Source organism: Octopus sinensis, linkage group LG5 (assembly GCF_006345805.1).
Source record: "Octopus sinensis linkage group LG5, ASM634580v1, whole genome shotgun sequence".
Lineage (NCBI taxonomy): Eukaryota > Metazoa > Mollusca > Cephalopoda > Octopoda > Octopodidae > Octopus > Octopus sinensis.
The window spans coordinates 67,619,841-67,639,539 of record NC_043001.1 but is presented as its reverse complement, the minus strand read 5'-3'; the positions used below and the strand labels follow the sequence as shown (position 1 = coordinate 67,639,539).

Sequence of the window (19,699 nt, the reverse complement as noted above, 5' to 3'; positions counted from 1 at the left end):
ACATATACACACTCATACATACATATATATATACACACATGCATACATATATATATATTTATACATAAATATACATACATACATGTGCATATAATCATAAATATATGCACACATACATTGATACATACCCATATATACATGTACATACATACACATATGCATATACACACACACACACACACACACATATATATATACATACACATTTGCAGATATATATACACACACACATACACACACACACACACACATATATATATATATATACACACACACATACACATACACACACACACACATATATATATATATAATATATATATATATATATATACGCATAGACACATATACATACATATACACATACATACATATATATGCACACACACACACGTGTGCGCACATACACACATACATACATATATATATATAATTATTAAATTTTCTACTAGTGCATGTATGAAATAGTCAACAGATGACATATTTTTCATATTAAATTAATGTACATTTATACCCAAAAGAGGTGACCCTAACAGGACTCCTTGCATGCTAAAAGGAGCTGTCAAAACCCAAACCATGGTTAAGAGTAATTTCGAAAAGGGTGAAAAGTAAAAACATTTTCAATAGTTACCACATGTACCTAGGGGGTTAATGCAGTTATGCACCTCTCCTTGAAAAATGCATTTTTAAAAAGAATTCTTTTAGATTCCTATGTTTTAGATGATGGAGATTATGATTATGCAAAAAAAAATTTTTTTTTAACCCCACTCCCCACCTCACAAATTTCAAAATTTTTTTTTCCTATGTTTTAGATGACGGAAATTCCGAGTATGCCAGAAACCACGTTTTCAAAATTTTTAATCCAATAAGCATATAGATATGTGTATAAAGAGGTAAATAGTTATATTTAGTTAACAAATATATTATTTAAGGCAAACACAAGTAAAATGCAAATTCTTTTCACTTTAATGTTTTTGTCTGTATTTAATTTCAATTTGCATATGTTTGTCAATTCGCTACAATCTCTTGAGAGCAAACAAAAAAAATTTAATTGGGGTGGGGAGGGAGTGGTTAAATTAAAAACATTTTTTTTTTGCATATTCATAATCTTTGACATCTAAAATGTAGGAATCCGAAAAAGTTTTCCAGAAAAAAGAATTTTTCAAAGAGAGGTGTGAAACTGCATTAGCCCCATACCTAGGTTTCAAACATCAATGAACAAATAAAATAATTTGCTATCCGTGTTCTCTTCAGCATGGGCACTACGATTAATGTATAATTATGGGACAAATACACAGCACAAGAAGGGGTGCAGGAGTTCAAGTAGGGCAGCTAAAAACCAGTTGTTAATTGATAAAATGGAAATCAGAAATTGCAGAAGCAGATTGATGGGATTGAATGTAGCATGATTGGATTATTAAAAAAGTATATGACATGATGCTGCACCGTTATATAAATAGAACAACGAACAGAAAATATGGAAACATGAGAGAAGCACTGACATGGTGAGAGGAAAATAAAACTTGAAAAGGTGTGCACATCAGATGTGGTATATTCAAAGGTGATAGCTTATCACCATTACTATTTGTATTGACCATGATACATGCTCAGTCTGATATTACAGAATGTCAAAATAAGTTATGATTTGGAGAAAGGGCATTGTCAGATAAATCATCTCCTACTCATGGATGATTTAAAGTTTTATGTGAAAATGGGAAGCTAGAAATTCTTGTGCACTCTGTTCACATTTTCTCAAACGATATTTGAATGTAATTCAGACTTGAAAAGTGTACTATTTTGATAATGAAATGGGAAGATTTGAAGGAAACAAGAGAACTGAAATGCCAAATGGGCAAACAATGAAATCAGTTGAGAAAGGACAATGGTTTAAATGTTTGGGAATATTGGAGGCAGATGAAATAAAATATGAAGAGATGAAGTAACTTGCAAGTAGGGAGTATACAAAGAAAGTGGAGAAAATATTACAGTCAAGGCTGAATTCAAGAAATGTTATTGAAACAATTGATTCAAGAGTAGTACCAGCTATCAGATTGGAGTGAGAATTGTGAAATGGACAAAAGGTGAAGTGCAGAAACTTGACAGAAAAACTAGAATGCTATTAGCTATATATAGAGCCCACCATCCAAAAGCTGATATTAACTGAGTGTACTTAAAGAGAGACCAAGGTGGAAGATGTTTGATTGGTGTTAAAGTGTGTGTGCAGATGAAATGAAACAGCTTGGTTATTTGCAAAACAGCACAGAAATGTTTCTAAAGGCAGTAAATAAAGAACAGGTGATCAAGACTGGAAAAATAAAAAAGACAAAAATGAAATTCAAAGAGAGTATATTAAACAGACTGAAGAGAAACCTTTGTAAAACCACTGAGGAAGTGTATGGAACAAAATCCCGAGCTTGGTTGAAAAAGAGGCATTTGAAAAAGTGACAGAGAACCTTATTATAGCAGCTCACAATCAAACACTGCAAACAAACAATTTGATGAAACATGTGTATGGGGAGAAGATGTCAGTAAATGTAGAGTACTTGGAATTTGGGATGAAACAATGGCACACATTGTTGCAGAATGCCCCTGATTGGCCAAGGAAGGATATAAGAAATGGAAATATATCAAATTGTGAAAGTTTTACTCCAAAGCTTTGTCAAAAACTGAGGTTTGAAACATGAAGTACATGGTACAATCATTGTTAAGAAAGAGTACTTGTATCAGAAACTGGCAAGATTTTGTGAGGTTTTTCTCATTCAAATGGATAAGATGAAACATAACAAGGCAAATATAACAGTAATAGACAAGGAAAGTAAAACTTGCTTACTGATTGATCCACCATGTCCATTTACTCTTTTTACTCTTTACTCTTTTACTTGTTTCAGTCATTTAACTGCGGCCATGCTGGAGCACCGCCTTTAATTGAGCACCTCGACCCCGGGACTTATTCTTTTGTAAGCCCAGTACTTATTCTATCGGTCTCTTTTGCCGAACCGCTAAGTAACGGGGACATAAACACACCAGCATTGGTTGTCAAGCAATGCTAGGGGGACAAACACAGACACACACATATATATATATATACATATATATGACAGGCTTCTTCCAGTTTCCGTCTACCAAATCCACTCACAAGGCATTGGTCGGCCTGGGGCTATAGCAGAAGGCAATTGCCCAAGATGCCACGCAGTGGGACTGAACCCGGAACTATGTGGTTGGTTAGCAAGCTACTTACCACACAGCCACTCCTGCATCTTTAATACTAGGATTGTGATGAAAGCAGATGAAAAGTTGAAAAAATACAACCTCTTCAAATTTAAGATTGTGAGGATTTAGAACATGAAATCTGTAAAGGAGATTGGAATGGAATGTCTTGTGGAACTTCCACAGAAGGTTTACCTCTTAGGAACAGGAAAGATCCTTATCAGGATTTTGAGCACTTGATGGCTTATTGAAATTGTGGGGATACATAAGGTTACAGAGAGTAACCTTCTATCCACATTAATTCTACCAGGAATTTATTGACTAATCCCGAGTACAGAGAATGGTGGTGATAATGATAATAATAATCCTTTCTAATATAGGCACAAAGGCCTGAAATTTGGAGGAGGGGGACAGTTGATTACACTGACCCTGGCATTCAACTGTTACTTATTTTATTGACCCCCAAAAAGGATGAAAGGCAAAGTCAGCCTTGGCGGAATTTGAATTTAGAATGTAAAGACGGATGAAATACCACTAAGCATTTTGCCCAGTGTGTTAATGATTCTGCCAGCTCACCACCTTAATAATAATACCTTAACAGAATAAAATACATAGATAAAATAACAATCCAATTCATTCAACCAACAAAGACTAAAATGGTGGTTCTTAGGAGATTTATATATAAAAAAAAAAGCTTTTACTTACCATAAAATGAAAACCAAATTTTTGGACTGTGAAAATGCATGTCATAAGCAGTTGACTTTGGCAAATGGATAATTTCATCTTTTGGGATGACAGTGTAAAAGAGCCATTTAGATCTCATATACCAAATATCCAGTCTTAATTTGCTGATATTAAAGCCTGAATCATACACTTTTAAATTTCCTAAAAGACTTGTATTGAAGCGAAGTCGGCAAAGAATTTTTGTAGTTGACTTTGAAGGATAGTTTTGAGAGACAAATTCTCCTCTTTGGTTGTCAAAAGTTTTAATAGAGCAAATATGACGAGAAATAGCTGTAAAAAATATATAAAGACAACACATAAATATAACATAGCAACAGTAATATTACTTTTCTTCTTGCATTTGTTGTTTTAGTACAAAGGTGATGTATATATATATATATATATATATTGAGTAATTACTAAAGAAAATATATAAATACATTGTACCAACAAAAATATAGCATCAGTATTGTTAGTATGATCATTGTTTCAGTATACAGGCAACAACCATAGTCACACAGACATACAATTACAAAAGGGAATATATAAATAGATCATTCCAACAATAGCACTGTTTTTCTTGGTATGATTGCTTTTTAGCATAAAAATGACATATATGTACATACATACACATACACATACACATACACACACACACACACACACATATATATATATATATATAATATATATATATATATATATACCTACATACATGTTGGGCCTCACAGAGGCAATGACAAGTGACTGAGACCCTTGGCGATATTCTGTGCTTGAGAAGATTCATCAAGCCAAGTGAAATCATAGTTGTGGCTGTTGCTAGTGTCATAGAAATGACAGCCATGAAATTGTAGTTGTGAAGGTTGCCAGTGTCATGTAAATGGCACCCATTACATTCTTGGAGTAGTTGGCATTAGGATGGGCATCTGGCCATAGAAACCATTCCAAATCAGACTGTAGTTTGGTGCAGCCTGCCATCTTACCAGTTCCAGTCAAACCCTTTAACTCATGCCAGCATGGAAAGTAGACACTAAATGATGTTGATGATGATGATCACACACACACAACACACACATATATATATATATAATATATATATATATATATCCCACTTATCAGTCTGGTGAGCACATAAGCCAGATTGATAAACTCCTCACCAGGAAACAAGATAGATGGATGCTTAAAAATTTAGTCTTTCTCAGGTGAAGAGTGTACAAACCAATATAGGTTACTAATTAGTGACTTCAGAATTAGAGCTAGAAAGATTTGGAGAAACAAACCAATCTGGAAAAGAAGACTATGGAAGCTCAAAGACCCAGCAAGCAGACAAAAATTTAGAGATTTATTAATGGAAGCTTCTAACGAAAGACAGGAAGAGTTGGGGACAAATAGCTTAGAGGACAATTGGAAGTTCCTGCAGGACAATCTACTGTGGTTGATGAAGAATCTTAACTAGACCAAGGGTGGCATAGTGGTGGAGCAAAGAGACTTGGAAAGACTGGAAAAACGGTGAAAGCAGAGAATTGTATCAGGTAGCCAAAAGGGCAGGTATACATAACAAAAGGAGTAGCTGAAAGGAGTAGCAATAATGCCATATTGTATAAAGTTGAAATTTAGGGTTATTCAGAAGATTATTAAGAAGAATATTATAGCAAAAGAATAATTTTTTTTTGAATACTTTAGAGTATATACCAAATTTTATCACAATAGAGGGAGGAAAAGAAATTACATAGAAATAGTTCAATGTTTATATATATTATATACTTAAATACTAACTTATTAGGTGGTATCTGTGAAGATTAATCATTGGTATTTACTGGTATTTAATAAAGGAGTACTGAAGCAAAAGAACATACTAACTATATATTAATTAAATTATTATCTAAGCAGTTTATTTTAAGCAATGAAGATACTGGTATTGAAATGATCATACTGCATTACCTCTGGATATCCTTGTTGCTTATTTTGATTATATATATATACACACACACACACATACATGCATGTATATATATGCATATATATATACATATATATATATATATATATATATATGTATATAAAATTAATCAATGGATGTACTAAGTACCTGCTAGAAATAACAGTCAAAACTCTTATTTAAATCACCAAAATACACTGATAATAACTACAGAAATCAACTGTCTAAAGGCAAATGGGCTAAGACAATCTCTCAGCATACATTCAAGTTTTTTGACTCACATGGACTGGTTTCTGGACTGGCATTATTACCGCACCTTCCTCAATCTATACATAGAAACCCCACCAGGGATACTACAGCCTATACACAGAACCCCAAATATGGCTACTACAGCCTATACATAGAACCACCACCATGACTGTTACATAGAACTCCCACCATGGCTACAACATAGAAACCCCACCATGGCTACTACAGCCTATACACAGAAACCCCAACATGGCTACTACAGTCTATACATAGAACCTCTCCATTGTTACTCCAATCTATAAATAGAACCCAACCATGGTTACTACAGTCTGTACATAGAACCCCCACCATGGCTATTACAGCCTATACTTAGAACCCCCACGATGGCTACTACAGTCTGTACATAGAACCCCCACCATGGCTACTATAGTCTATACATACAATCCCCACCATCACTACTGCAGTGTATGCACAGAATCACAACCATTGCTACTACAGTCTATATATTTCCCGAAATAAATTCTAGATGTTTCTACAGAATATACCTGATGATGTAGCAACATAAAAAGCTGCAATTTCTCACCAGAAATAGCCAACCTCTTAAAAACCAGAGACAACCTCAAACACAATAACACTAAAACAAAACTGAAATAAAAGTCGGTAAAAGAAAAAGGGAAAACAGATAGAAAAGAAAAATGCTACTAAAATAAATAGTAACCTTTAGAAAAGCAGAAAACTGGCCAACATTTCTATCCAAGATAAACCATTACAAAGCTAACAGTAAAAGACTATACTAAAGAATCATCATCATCACTGACAATAATGACATCTCACTATTTGTTATATTAACAACCGCAAATAATATACCAATACGGAAACACCAAGCCAATGCCATTATTAGACATTTCTAGAAAATCAGCCAACATAAAACAAAAGAAACAGGAACGAAATGAAAATAACATTCAGGCCCTAATTGTGACCCCTTCCAATAAATTCCCCAAATCAAAAGAGAAATCTGAAACTTGGGGGTTATACAAAATTCCAACACTTAGGATTTGAAGGAATTACTTCAGACCTCAACACCTACAATGCACCCATACCAAAACTACCAAATTCTCAGAATCTGGAATCTGGATAATAATTATAACAATTCTCAAGTTCAAACAAACCCAAATAGCACCATGCAGACAAATCACCTTCCTAAGGATCCTTTAAAAAACAAAACTTCTAGAAAGGTCAGTTCTTGATATCACTAACTCAGCTCACTCTCTAGACTATCACACACTATTCCCTAATGTAGTAAAACATGTTGGCATCAACAATAAAAATCCTTTTCACATATCATTCTATAATTAACCACAACCATTCTTTCAACCCCATTCTCTATTATTCTCTGATACTAAAAAATGTACTCAACACCACTACAACACTGGAAAACATCTGGTGTCAGCTCACTAAATCTCTCCAATGGAAAAGAACAACACTTCCATAACATGCTACTTCTCTAATAGAGTAATACTGGTATACTCTCTCTTGCATGGATGCACACATACTTTGCAAAGAAAGACATTTTTCACACAATGCACATTTCTGCACAGAGAAAAACTGAAAGGAATAACATTTAATAGAATGAATGAAATAACAAAAACTATAGTGTACCAGCAATACATTAGATCATCCATGATGGACCCTCACCAGAAAGTATATGTCCAAGACTGTTACATAGTACCTATGTGAATCATCAGTAAGTACTACACGGTACGGTATGGATTATAGGTAAGATATGGCATATCTTGGAATATGGATCTGTGGATGCACCTAGTTGTTCTGCTGACAATCCCTGTACCATAGGCCTGGTGAATCAAGGACTGACCTAGGGCTACACAGCAGCTAATCTTTTGCCAATGACAAAATCTCTTTGTGGTAACTTGACATGTTAGATATAGCAGTCAAATCTCCATCAAATTCAACCCTGCTACCCTAACAATATCATAGATATTAGGTAATGTAGTTCTAGACAACAGTAAAAAGATGGGATGGTCACAGTTGGAACACATTTGCTCATTAGTCTACTTGATCAGAGTCAATCTTGTGTTAACTAACAATGCCCATGCTAGGTGGGGCTTGTTGGGTCAGTGTGGGCCTTTATAACAAACAATTAAACGACCATGAGAAAATCAAAGTAACCTCTACATGGTTACTTGATATGTTAGAAACAGTAACTAAATCTTACTCAATCATAGTTGTTAAATATATGGAAGGACAAACAGAACAATTGATCCTAAATATCCAATGATGGAAACAAAAAACAGATAGGATGGCCATGGTTGGGACAACTTTGAACAGGACTGATGTGAGGCTAAAAAAGACAACAAAAAAGACAACAAGCAGACTATGTCTGCTTCCGTGACCAAATATGTAAAGACAGGATGACCATGGGTGGAAAGTATTTGGCAACAGGTCCAATCAGTCAGAGCTGACCAAGGGTTAAACAGCACCATCAATATTCTGAATTAATGAGATTCACAACGGTTCGATGTTTGACATTTCGGATACTGTTTCAATATTTCAATATTCCAAACTGGTAAATTGTCAATTTTCAAACAGGATCGGAACCAATTACTTGTAGCAGTCAGCTATTAAGCTGCTATAGTCTTGTTTCTTTACCAATATACTGCTTCAGTTAGTTTAAAGTTGATGGCTATATCAGAAATTATAGATTTATCATGTCCATTTGCAAGAAGAATTCTTAATAAAACTTGTAAACCTTCATGAAAACACTGAAATCTTCTTGAATATCTGCAGAAAAAAGATTTATAATTTATGGGAGAGACTGTTCAATTGTTTTATGTTTGTAGGTATATGTCAATATTAGGGAGTCCAGAGCCATATGTGTGTGTAGTGAAACAGGCTTGCACTATTTTGTTGTGGTGGCATATCACAGTCATACTATGCCCAAAACATCCAATTACTGCTGGCTGCAGAAGGTTGTTACATGTGGCAACTTCCACCCAGCAGTGAAGTACACCAGTTTTGAAAGGCAAAAAGACAGTTGCTGATAGAAAGTTGAGATGTAAACATCAGTTGCTGATTTAATGTCCAGATGACAAGACACGCTGCCGATTTACCACCAATTGGTAAACATCATTTTTACTGCTATGGGATTGCTACCTCACTTCACAACTAACCTACACTACTCATCAGATATTTTGCACCAGTATCATCTTGCAGCTCTCAAGTACCAAATCTAAATACCTTGGATGTTATGGAGAAATTAACATATGTCTCACACTACACCCTGTTTGACTTGAACGCTTAATTACCCTGTGATGTGCTTTCTACTACCACATATGTGATCAAGGAATAAATTATTATGTTTATTAGCAAAAAATATTGCCTTCTAATATTTGTCTTTACATTCATGTAAAACATACATTTGTACATTATTGGAAGCCTTCTTACACACACACAATTTATATACTTCCTAAATGTGAAAGAGGTGGAGGGTTGTTAGAACAAATAGAAAAGTGGTGCGGAAACTGCTCCAATAAAGCAAATTATGAACTTTGATAAATATAATAGCCCATTGATGATGTAAAATATTGAATTAACTTTTTCTTGGTTTGAATTTCTAGTGAAGAATGAGAAAATATTGCATGTAAGCAAACTATGGACTTTAATAAAAATGGAAGTCCATGATGAAATTAAATATTGAATTAAGATTTTCTTAGTCCAGATTTGTTGGGAAAGAATAAGAAAATATAGCTTGTGAGCAAACAATCAATAGTTAATCAATACTTAAAAGAGCAAATTAATAGTTCAAGTTTTCAATTATTATAAGTACAAGTGAACTATGAATGGACAGAATTGGTAGATCATCCCACAAAATATTTTGTGGTATTTCAGTTTATTTAAAGAACTAAAAACTAAAATACCAGCTGATTTACAGCCATTTACAATCTGAGTAAAAATCTTGAAGTCAAGTTTGAACTTCTTTTTTCTGCGGTTGATTATAAAGTATCAGCACTGGGTTCATACCATCGATTATATACACCACTCCTTAAATTTGTGCCTATGTTAGAAATTTGTAAAGGAAGTATTAGTTTTTTTTAGGGAGGATACATGAAATGTAGCAACATTTGTACCTTTTATAATGTGGTAAAGAAGTGGTAGAGCATTAGGCTTGTACTATTTATTCTGACTCCATGTTCTCAGTTCAAATCTTGCTGTAGCTAAGTTTCAGAGCCAATAAAAAACGGTATGAGTCCAGGGCATTTGTAGATTAACAAAACTGTCAGAGTTTTGGCTAAGATGTCCTGTGGTATCTTTTCTAGCTCTTTGAGTTCTGACTGCAACATCTGTGACAAAACTGATGCCAAGGTGTATTGACTCCAAACAGCCACCTTTCCTTTGAATACACTTTAGTGGCATGGAGTGTGTGAGACTTGTTTGCATAGGCAACTAGTAAACTTCATTGAGAAATCTTGCCCTGGCCTAAACATACCTGGTCACTCTTGACTGATGGAAGTAGCCCTATGGAGGTAGAAGAACTGAAATGAATTTCAACAGCTAGAAGCTATAACAATATTACAGACATTCCTTGTCAGAAAATTACATTCATCTCTGTTTATTTTCCTCTATTTATAACAATTCCACATATCAAATGTCTGAGATGTCCGAGATGGATGGCCACTTATTGATATTGATATTATAAACTTCATCTTTATAATGTGTGTGTGTGTGTGTGTGCATAATCAAACACCCACATTAGTTAAGTATGTACCACACACACACAACATCTAAATATCTACACAACATTCCAGTTGGTTATATCTTCAATAGTTATTGGTGTTGTATTCTTGTCTGAGACCATAGAATATTTAGATACACAGTTTGTAAATAGACTGTTAAAGATGAGATTAATGATCTAGAAAATTATAACTTTATTAAAAGTATTTCATATTTAAATATCTAATCCCTCAGTCTGTCTTTAACAGGAAAATTAAATGAATAATGTATAATATGCAGTAAAGTCAGTTGGCCAGTGCAGATGATGAAATATAAAATAGAGAACTGACATGTAATTGAGGAAATGTGTTTATAGATGATAAAAATAAAAGGAGTGTTGGGGAAGACACAGAGAAAGAGAGATTAGAGTGAAGTCATTCTATTATCATCAAAATGCATATTGTGTTACCTAAATTGATGTATCCAGCAATTATAGAAATCTTGTGTAATCTATAAGGTCATTGGAACAGCAGTAGAAAGATTATGGGAAAGGCAGTAATCTATATGGTCCCAAGGCATGATACTCTGAGCTGATTTATCAAACTATCAACAATCATATTATCTGTCTCTCTGCTGATAACAGTAGCAAATATCCACATTGTTTTCCATATTTATCATCTGAAAATGTTTCCAAGAGTGAAACACTTCAACCTCTTCTTAGAGATCAAGAATTCTTTCTCATGTTCATAATAAAACAACTACCTTATATAGATATAGATAGATACATAGATAGATATAGATAGATAGATAGATAGATCGATATAGATAGATAGATAGATAGATAGATAGATAGATAGATAGATAGATAGATAGATAGATAGATAGATAGATAGATAGATAGATAGATAGATAGACAGATAGATAGATAGATAGATACATAGATATAGATAAGATAGATATAGATATATATAAATAAATAGATAGATAGATATAGATAGATAGATAGATAGATAGATAGATAGATAGATAGATAGATAGATAGATAGATAGATAGATAGATAGATAGATAGATATAGACAGAGAGACAGACAGATAGACACATACATACACATATATATATATATCTTGTCAGTAGTTCATATATCCAAAAAAGAAGGACATTTTAAAGCATTAGAGCAGTAAGACCAAATTATAGAGTGACCTTTGGTTTTGTACGTATAAAGCACTTAGCAGTATAGGTGACTTGTCAGACTAAAATGGCTAAAGGCGCATAACCTGTCTGCTACTGGAGGAAGAAATACGTAATGGTCAGTTGGTTTGTAAACAAAAAATAATTGTCCACGATGCAGGTAAAAGAGGGTTATTCCCCTTGCATTGGCTCTAACTGTGGTGATATTCGCCAAAGCTGTGACAGGCAAAGGTGCAAAACCAACGGTCACTCTATGACAAGCCATAACTTATAACTGCTTAAAATATATTATTTCAACTAAGCGCAGACGTGGCTGTGTAGTAAGAAGCTTGCTTCCAAACCATATGGTTGCAAGTTCAGTCCCACTACATGACACCTTGGGTAAGTGTCTTCAACAGTAACCTCAGGCTAACCAAACCCTTGTAAGTGGATTTGGTAAATAGAAACTGAAAGAAACCCATCCTATATATATATATATATATATATATATATATATATACAAAAGGAAGTCAAAAATTATGTGCACTTTTACCCTAAAATATTATTGTCACACTGCCTTCTGCGTACTTATAGTTGGTACTATTGTGGTCACATGATTGAAATTTGAGCCTGATCATGCTGTTTTTCTTTCTGGCTTTACAGCGTAAGCATGGCCACACCATGAGCAATGTATAACAAAGAAGAACAAAGAGTAGTGATCTGACTCCCCGGTCGGAAGGTGTGTCAGGTGCTGAAATTCATTGGAAGCTTTTAGTACAATATGGGGACAGTGCACTACTGCATAGAAGTGTGTATGAATGGATTGAGAAGTTTAAAAGTGGCTGGACAAGCATGACACATGAAAAGGGAACAGAACACCCGTCAACCTCCACCAATGATGTGAAGATTCAGCAAGTTTGAGAGATGGTAATGGTAAACTTGTTGACCATTACTATCTCCCAGATCACTGCTCTTTGTTCTTTGGTGCACATTGCTAGTGGAGTGGCCATACTTACACTGTAAAGTCAGAAAAAAAATGGCACAATCAAGTTCAAACTTTGATCACATGACCACAATAGTATCAACTATAAGCACACATGTACAGAAGGCAGTGTGACAATAATAAGGATAGGTTTTGGTGAAAGTGCGGATAATTTTTGACTTCCCCTCGAATATATATATATTTTTATGCATGTGTGTCTTTGTGTCTGTATTTGTATCCCCCTCCCATCGCTTGACAACCAATGTTCATCTAGTGGTTCAGCAAAGGAGACCGATAGAATAAGTTCTAGGCTTAAGATATAAGTCCTGGGGTCAATTTGTTTGACTAAAGCTCTTTAAGGCAGTGCTCCTGCATGGCCACAGTCAAATGACTGAAACATGTAAAAGAATATAAGTATATATAAACAAAAATATGAACTAAGAGAAATAACTCATAATGGCTAGTGGTGTGTATATGAACAACAGACAAATGCAGGTATATCAAATACCATACAACATAAATTCTTGATTTATTAATATTACTAATATGTCTATCTCTAGAGCATGTATCATAATTACCAAATGACAATTGAGACCATCTCTACTTGAGAAGGGGGTGCAATCACAAGAATCAAGAATTCTCCATAGCTGACATTCCATTATGATAAATCTCCAAGAGGCAAAGAAGGTTTATGTTGTATGGCATTTGAGATACCTGTATTTGTCTTTTTACCTCTCTTAATAATACTAAAACTCTAAAGATGTTTGTTTGTACCTGAAATATCTCAGAAATAGTACATTTTATCTTAATTTGTTTTGCATATTTATTTTCATACTTATCTTTGGCAATGCAGTACAAATTTTTGTGACATTTGGACCTCTATTTATTAATGAAAATGAATAAACACAACTTTTGTTTGTTATTTCTTGACGAAAAAAACATGGCTTCCATGACGTCAACACACACACATATAATAAATGTCATGGCTGTCAACACAAACACAGGTCTGCTATCTGTGACATATACACACACATAGTCTTAGTGCTCTCCAAGAAAAAAAAATAACGTTGACTTTTTGACATACACAATATTTTAATCATTTAGAAATATTTTTAACTGAATGTAATTTCAGAAAATGTAAGTTGTTTGTACAGTAAGTATTTATACTTTAGCTTTCAGTATTTTAATGTTTTTCAATATTATTTTAAAGTCGTTAATTTCTGTAAAAAATTTTATTCATTTACTTTTGTTTTAAAGTGAAAGATATATGTACGTGTATATGAAATGGACATGTGTGGGTGAAAGAGAGAGAGAGAAGAAGAGAGAATGAAAGAGAGAGAGAGGGAGGAAAGAGAATGAAAGAGAGAGAGGGTGAAGGGATGTGTTGTCATGTATACGTACATACACCATATGTACATATGTGTACATCTTTTTTGTATGTACGTGTGCTCCTGTGTGTGTCTGAGAAAGAAAGAGCGAGAGAGAGAGTGAATGTGCATGTTCTCATGTATGTGTAAGTGGCACTCTCTCTCTCTCTCTCACACACACACACACATTTCATATACACGTTCATACATCTTTCACTTTTTCCTCTCCTTCACTTTAAAACAAAAGTATATAAATATAAATTTTTTATGGAAATTAACGAACAAAACCAGCTGGTCCAGATGACAGTTCTGAGAGTCAAAGTGAAAGATTGCCCCAAGGAAATACCTTTACAAAAGTTTTTTTTAGTGCATTCACCGTATCTCAGCTCCAAAGATTTGGTTGCTATTTCTAGCACGCCCTGCTACCACGTAACAGCTATTTGTGATAAAGGATTCGAAATACCTGTTACGTGGTAGCAGGGCATGCAAGAAATAGCAGTCAAATCTTTCCTTTTCCGGGGAAAGGAGCTGTTTATGCATGATTTCAATGTCATATTCATTGAAAGTATGCGAAATAACCTGGAAAAGACAAAACAAATCCATGAAACAAAACTCTGTTGTTGGGAAACCCAGACTTTCCAGGTGACCCAATGTATCATGGATGGTTTAGTATATATTTCAAGAGGATCTGTTGAATAGATCAAGATAGATCAAAAGTGAAGAATGTTACATATGATGGCTAGACAGTAAAACACAAACAGGTCATACAATCTATTCAGTTAATGGAAGCTACATCAATGAAATGAAGACCACTGGTATTTGGAATCTTGCAAATCCAGGAGTATGGAACTTTAAGCAGAGTATATATTTATATGAGAGAGAGAGGGATTAATATCTATAATGTTTATATAACCTAGTTTTATTTTTTTAAAATTAGAAAAATAGTGGTCAAGACACTGAAAATAATGGAATATTTCTAGTAAAATGAGTCAAATGAGCAAATGTTGTCAGTGGGGGGAGGGGGGAAGTGCCAGTGAAATTTTCAGAAGGAAACATTAAATTCGTCATTCTACATCTGTTATAAAGTATTCTTTCCTAATGTAAAAAAAACCCCACCCTCTGAGACCATCTTACTTTTCATTCAGACATAGCATATCTAGAACTACATTATCAAATGTGTTCTTTTAAAAGTGAGTGGCTTTGTAGTTGCTTAACTAATTAAGAAAAAAAAATAATAAAAATTACTCTGAAAAGTTAAGATTAGTTTTAAAAACGATTACATAACTGGAGGTGACTCAAACTGTGACAACCCATCCAACATAAGAAGCAAACAGATGCTGATGATGATAATGATGATGGAGAAGCAGAGAATGCTTTCATAGAGACTGATCAAAGAATTCCTCAATTGGTATCTCTTTTGCAGACTTTCAATGTAAGAGATAAAGTGAGCGGTGCATGACAACTTGTGATATTGGCAAACAGTGGTGACACATAATCAAAGACCATGGTAAGACTTGTAAAGTTTGGAAGAAGAATATTGATCATATATTGATTAGCTACATACTAATTATATATATTTCCTAATAAGTTACATACTAATCAGCTATATTCTACTATAATAGTTTAACAGTCAACAAAGAGTTATTAGTAATTACAAGAAAGACCTGGAAGACTTGTCATGTAATATTTCAATATTATGATAACCCACTATTACAAATACTAAAATCATTGAAATAATAAAACACTCTAATGTTTCTAATTCATGGTTATGGCACTGCCATATTATTCCTTGAATTCTACAGATTTATTAGTTTCTGCCGACTTCATTTAGTCCACATTTGACCTTATTAAAATATTTTCTCATTCTGAATCAGTTAGTTTATTAAACTCAGCTAAATTTAGTCGCCTCAATTGTATTTAATTTCATTTACTTGTTAACTGAATTCAGTTTAATTCAATTTGTCTTCCATACACTTTCTCTTTAGACTGCTTTGTTCCATTTGCAATTGTAATGGTTTAATACAATTTCTACCATTCTATCACTGCAGCAGCAACTAACAAATCCCATTTGTGCAGCCATGCTTTCCATCAGAACTACATGAAATTATGTAACTTACATTCAATGCAACTATAACAGACTCAATAGTGAAGACTTTGTATAGATTTACATCCAATATTGCTATAGGGACAGTTCACTTTGCTATTGCAGTTTCAACAAGGCTGTTCCAGTTGGCTGCTTGACTTTTCATTTAGTAGAGTCAGTTTGCACAAGATGAGGTTTCAGACATTGAAGCAATTATTTACATACACAGCATCTTTTGTAAAAGTATCTCACACAGAAGAAACAAATTAAAACTTGATGAAAACATAGCAGTTATTTTAAACAAAGTTGTAACATTCTTACAAAACATCTCATGGATCAATAAACTGTGAGTCTAAATAAACATAGAAGATCATAGCAGATACAAGAAAGGCGTCAACATATTGACAAATGAAGTTAGTCTAGAAGGGAATTGTGGAAAAGTTTTTTGTTGTTGTTGTAGGCTGAATAGACACACACACACACACACACATAAACACACACACACACACACACTAACACACACACACACACACACACACACACACACTCACACACACACAAATATAGCCATAATGTTTTTTTATGTTAGTGTTGTTTAGTGTTATGTCAAACTTCATTTAGTAGCTCTGTGATCAAAGATGTTCCAACAATGAACAACCTGCTTTTGTATATGCCCTGTAATATAATATATTATCTGATGGCCATGTCATTCATAAATATGTAGTTCTAAGTTTCATCCAACATTTTGTAACATAGTCTTGAGGTACAGAAAGACATGTGAGTGGAATAGATATTAGACTCAGCAGTAAATTGACTAATTGCCTTATTGACATATTAAATAAACTCAACAGTTATTTGATTAAATTTAAGCAAAATTAACCATGAGATTAATTGAATGATATTTAATTGCAGGATTCATTTGTTCCTGGAGAAGATTGCAGAGTAGCATGACACAAGACAATAATATCAAAGTCTTAACATATACAGTGGGAAGAAATAAATATTCGTACATGTCAAAATTCTTTATATATCTAATTTCTAATGAACATAAATGGGATATACCAATATTATATTTGCATACACATGCATAAACTAAGAATATGCAAAAGAAACTAATAAGTTATAGTTACTAAGGAATTTATATACAATTATAAATATATAGGGGTGAAAAAAGTATTCATACAGAACATAAATAACTGATAATTCTGATTTAATACTTCATAGCATAACCATTATTCAGTTCCACTTCAACCAATCTCTTCTTGTAGTTCTTAATCAATGACTTGCATGTTTCTTTAGGAATTTTTTCCCATTCTTCTTGACAAATTTTCTTCAAATCTGGAATGCACGTTAGGGCTCTTGAATGAATTTTAAAAATCAAATAACGCCACAAATTTTCAATGGCGTTTAAGTCAGGTGACTCGCTTGGCCATTCTAATAATTTTATATTGTTTTCAGCAATCCGTTTTTTGGTAGACTTAGCCATGTGCTTAGGGTCGTTATCCTGTTGTAAAACCCACCCATCACAAAGTTGGAGCTTTTTTACAGAGTCCCATAAATTATTGTTCAAAATATTTTGGTACATCTCTGCATTCATTCTACCATCTATCACATGTAAATTGCCAGCACCATTTGCAGAGGAACACCCCCACACCATGACGTTGCCACCTCCAAACTTTATGGTAGGATTTGTGTTTTTCGGCGAATAGGCAGTACCGTCTTTCCTCCAAACATAGCTATGTGAATTTTTTCCAAACAATTCAATTTTCAACTCGTTTGTCCATAGAACATTTTCCCAGGATGTATCAGGTTTATCTTTATGTTCATAAACAAATTTTAAATGGGCATCTCTATGCCTTTTAGTCAACAGCGGAGTTTTTCTAGGAGAGCATGACTTCAGTTCATTCCTATGAAGTTCATTGCTGATTGTTCATAGTGTAACACTAGTCCCTGAAGCTAACAAATCGTCTTGCAACTCCTTTCTAGTGATCATTGCGTTTTTTTTCGATTCTTCACTTCATTTTTCTTAAAGATCTAGGGGAAATCTTGCATGGTGCACTGGATCTTATTCTGTTTTCAACAGTTCCCAATTTTTATATCTTTGAATAAATGAAGATATGGTAGAAAATGGAATACAAAGGATCTCTGATATTTTCCTATAACTTTTACCTGCTTTCCACGGTTCAATAATTAAGTTTTTCACTGTATTTGTGAGTTCTTTACTTTTCGCTATTATTATGATACTACTTTATGTTGTCTCAGTGCTGAATGAAGAAGCTAGCGTTTTGACACTTAAAAATGACAACTGATAAGATTATTGGAACAAACGAGAAAGTTCTAGTAAAAAAAAATTATTTTAACAGTATTTTGTGGCTTAGAAAATCATAAATTTATTCTGTACGAATACTTTTTTCACCCCTAGATATTTATGATTGTATATAAATTCCTTAGTTATTATAATTTATTAGTTTCTTTTGCATATTCTTAGTTTATGCATCTGTATGCAAATATAGTATTGGTATATCCCATTTATGTTCATTAGCAATTAAATAATGAATTTTGACGTGTACGAATATTTATTTCCCCCCCACTGTATATCAATGATATATGCATTAGATGGTACAAATGTACAGCCAGATAGACCGAGTCAGTGAGATACAAGTTCCTTTGGCAGTGACCCTTGGCTACACTGTTCTCTCTTAACTGTATGCATATTCACACATTTAGTAAATTACCAGTTGCATAAAAGAAATTCGTACACATACAAAACATTACATAATATATCAATAACTAGAGTGATTATATATTCCATCTGCTTTATAATTTTGTCACAGGGAAAAGGATTTGCCAATCATAAGATTTTTGTTTACACACAGATTTGTAAAATTAGGGAGTACATCATTTACCAGGATCATTATAGAGTACAATTAATTATTTTATTAATTAATTGCACAATCACAACAAGCTGTATCTTGCACTTTCTTAAACCCTTGATAAGGAAATAACTATGATTATGCTGGCTAAAATGATTTCAAATTTTCAAATTTTTGTTATAATTTACTGTTAAATGTTTATAAATAATATGAAAATAAAAGTAAACTTCACCAAAATTCACTATTTTTAAAGGCAATTATTTTTTTCTTTTGTTAAGAATTTAATTGATTGAAAAATAAATTGCTAGACCAAAAAAAAAAAAAATTGGTGTAAGAAAGTAATATGCAGCAACTATTATATTCAAGCACCAATGGAAAAT

At 33.5% G+C, this 19,699-nt stretch overlaps 1 protein-coding gene across 3 annotated transcripts in view; it reads right to left on the bottom strand.

The window, feature by feature from the left end:
• Positions 1-19,699, bottom strand: part of LOC115211843 — a 42,842-nt gene that overhangs the window by 12,023 nt on the left and 11,120 nt on the right. For all 3 annotated transcript variants that reach the window (XM_029780562.2, XM_036502722.1, XM_029780561.2), the window contains exon 2: positions 3,913-4,221. In XM_029780562.2, the coding sequence (XP_029636422.1) occupies positions 3,913-4,221 (309 nt within the window). The remainder of the gene's footprint in view (positions 1-3,912; positions 4,222-19,699) is intronic.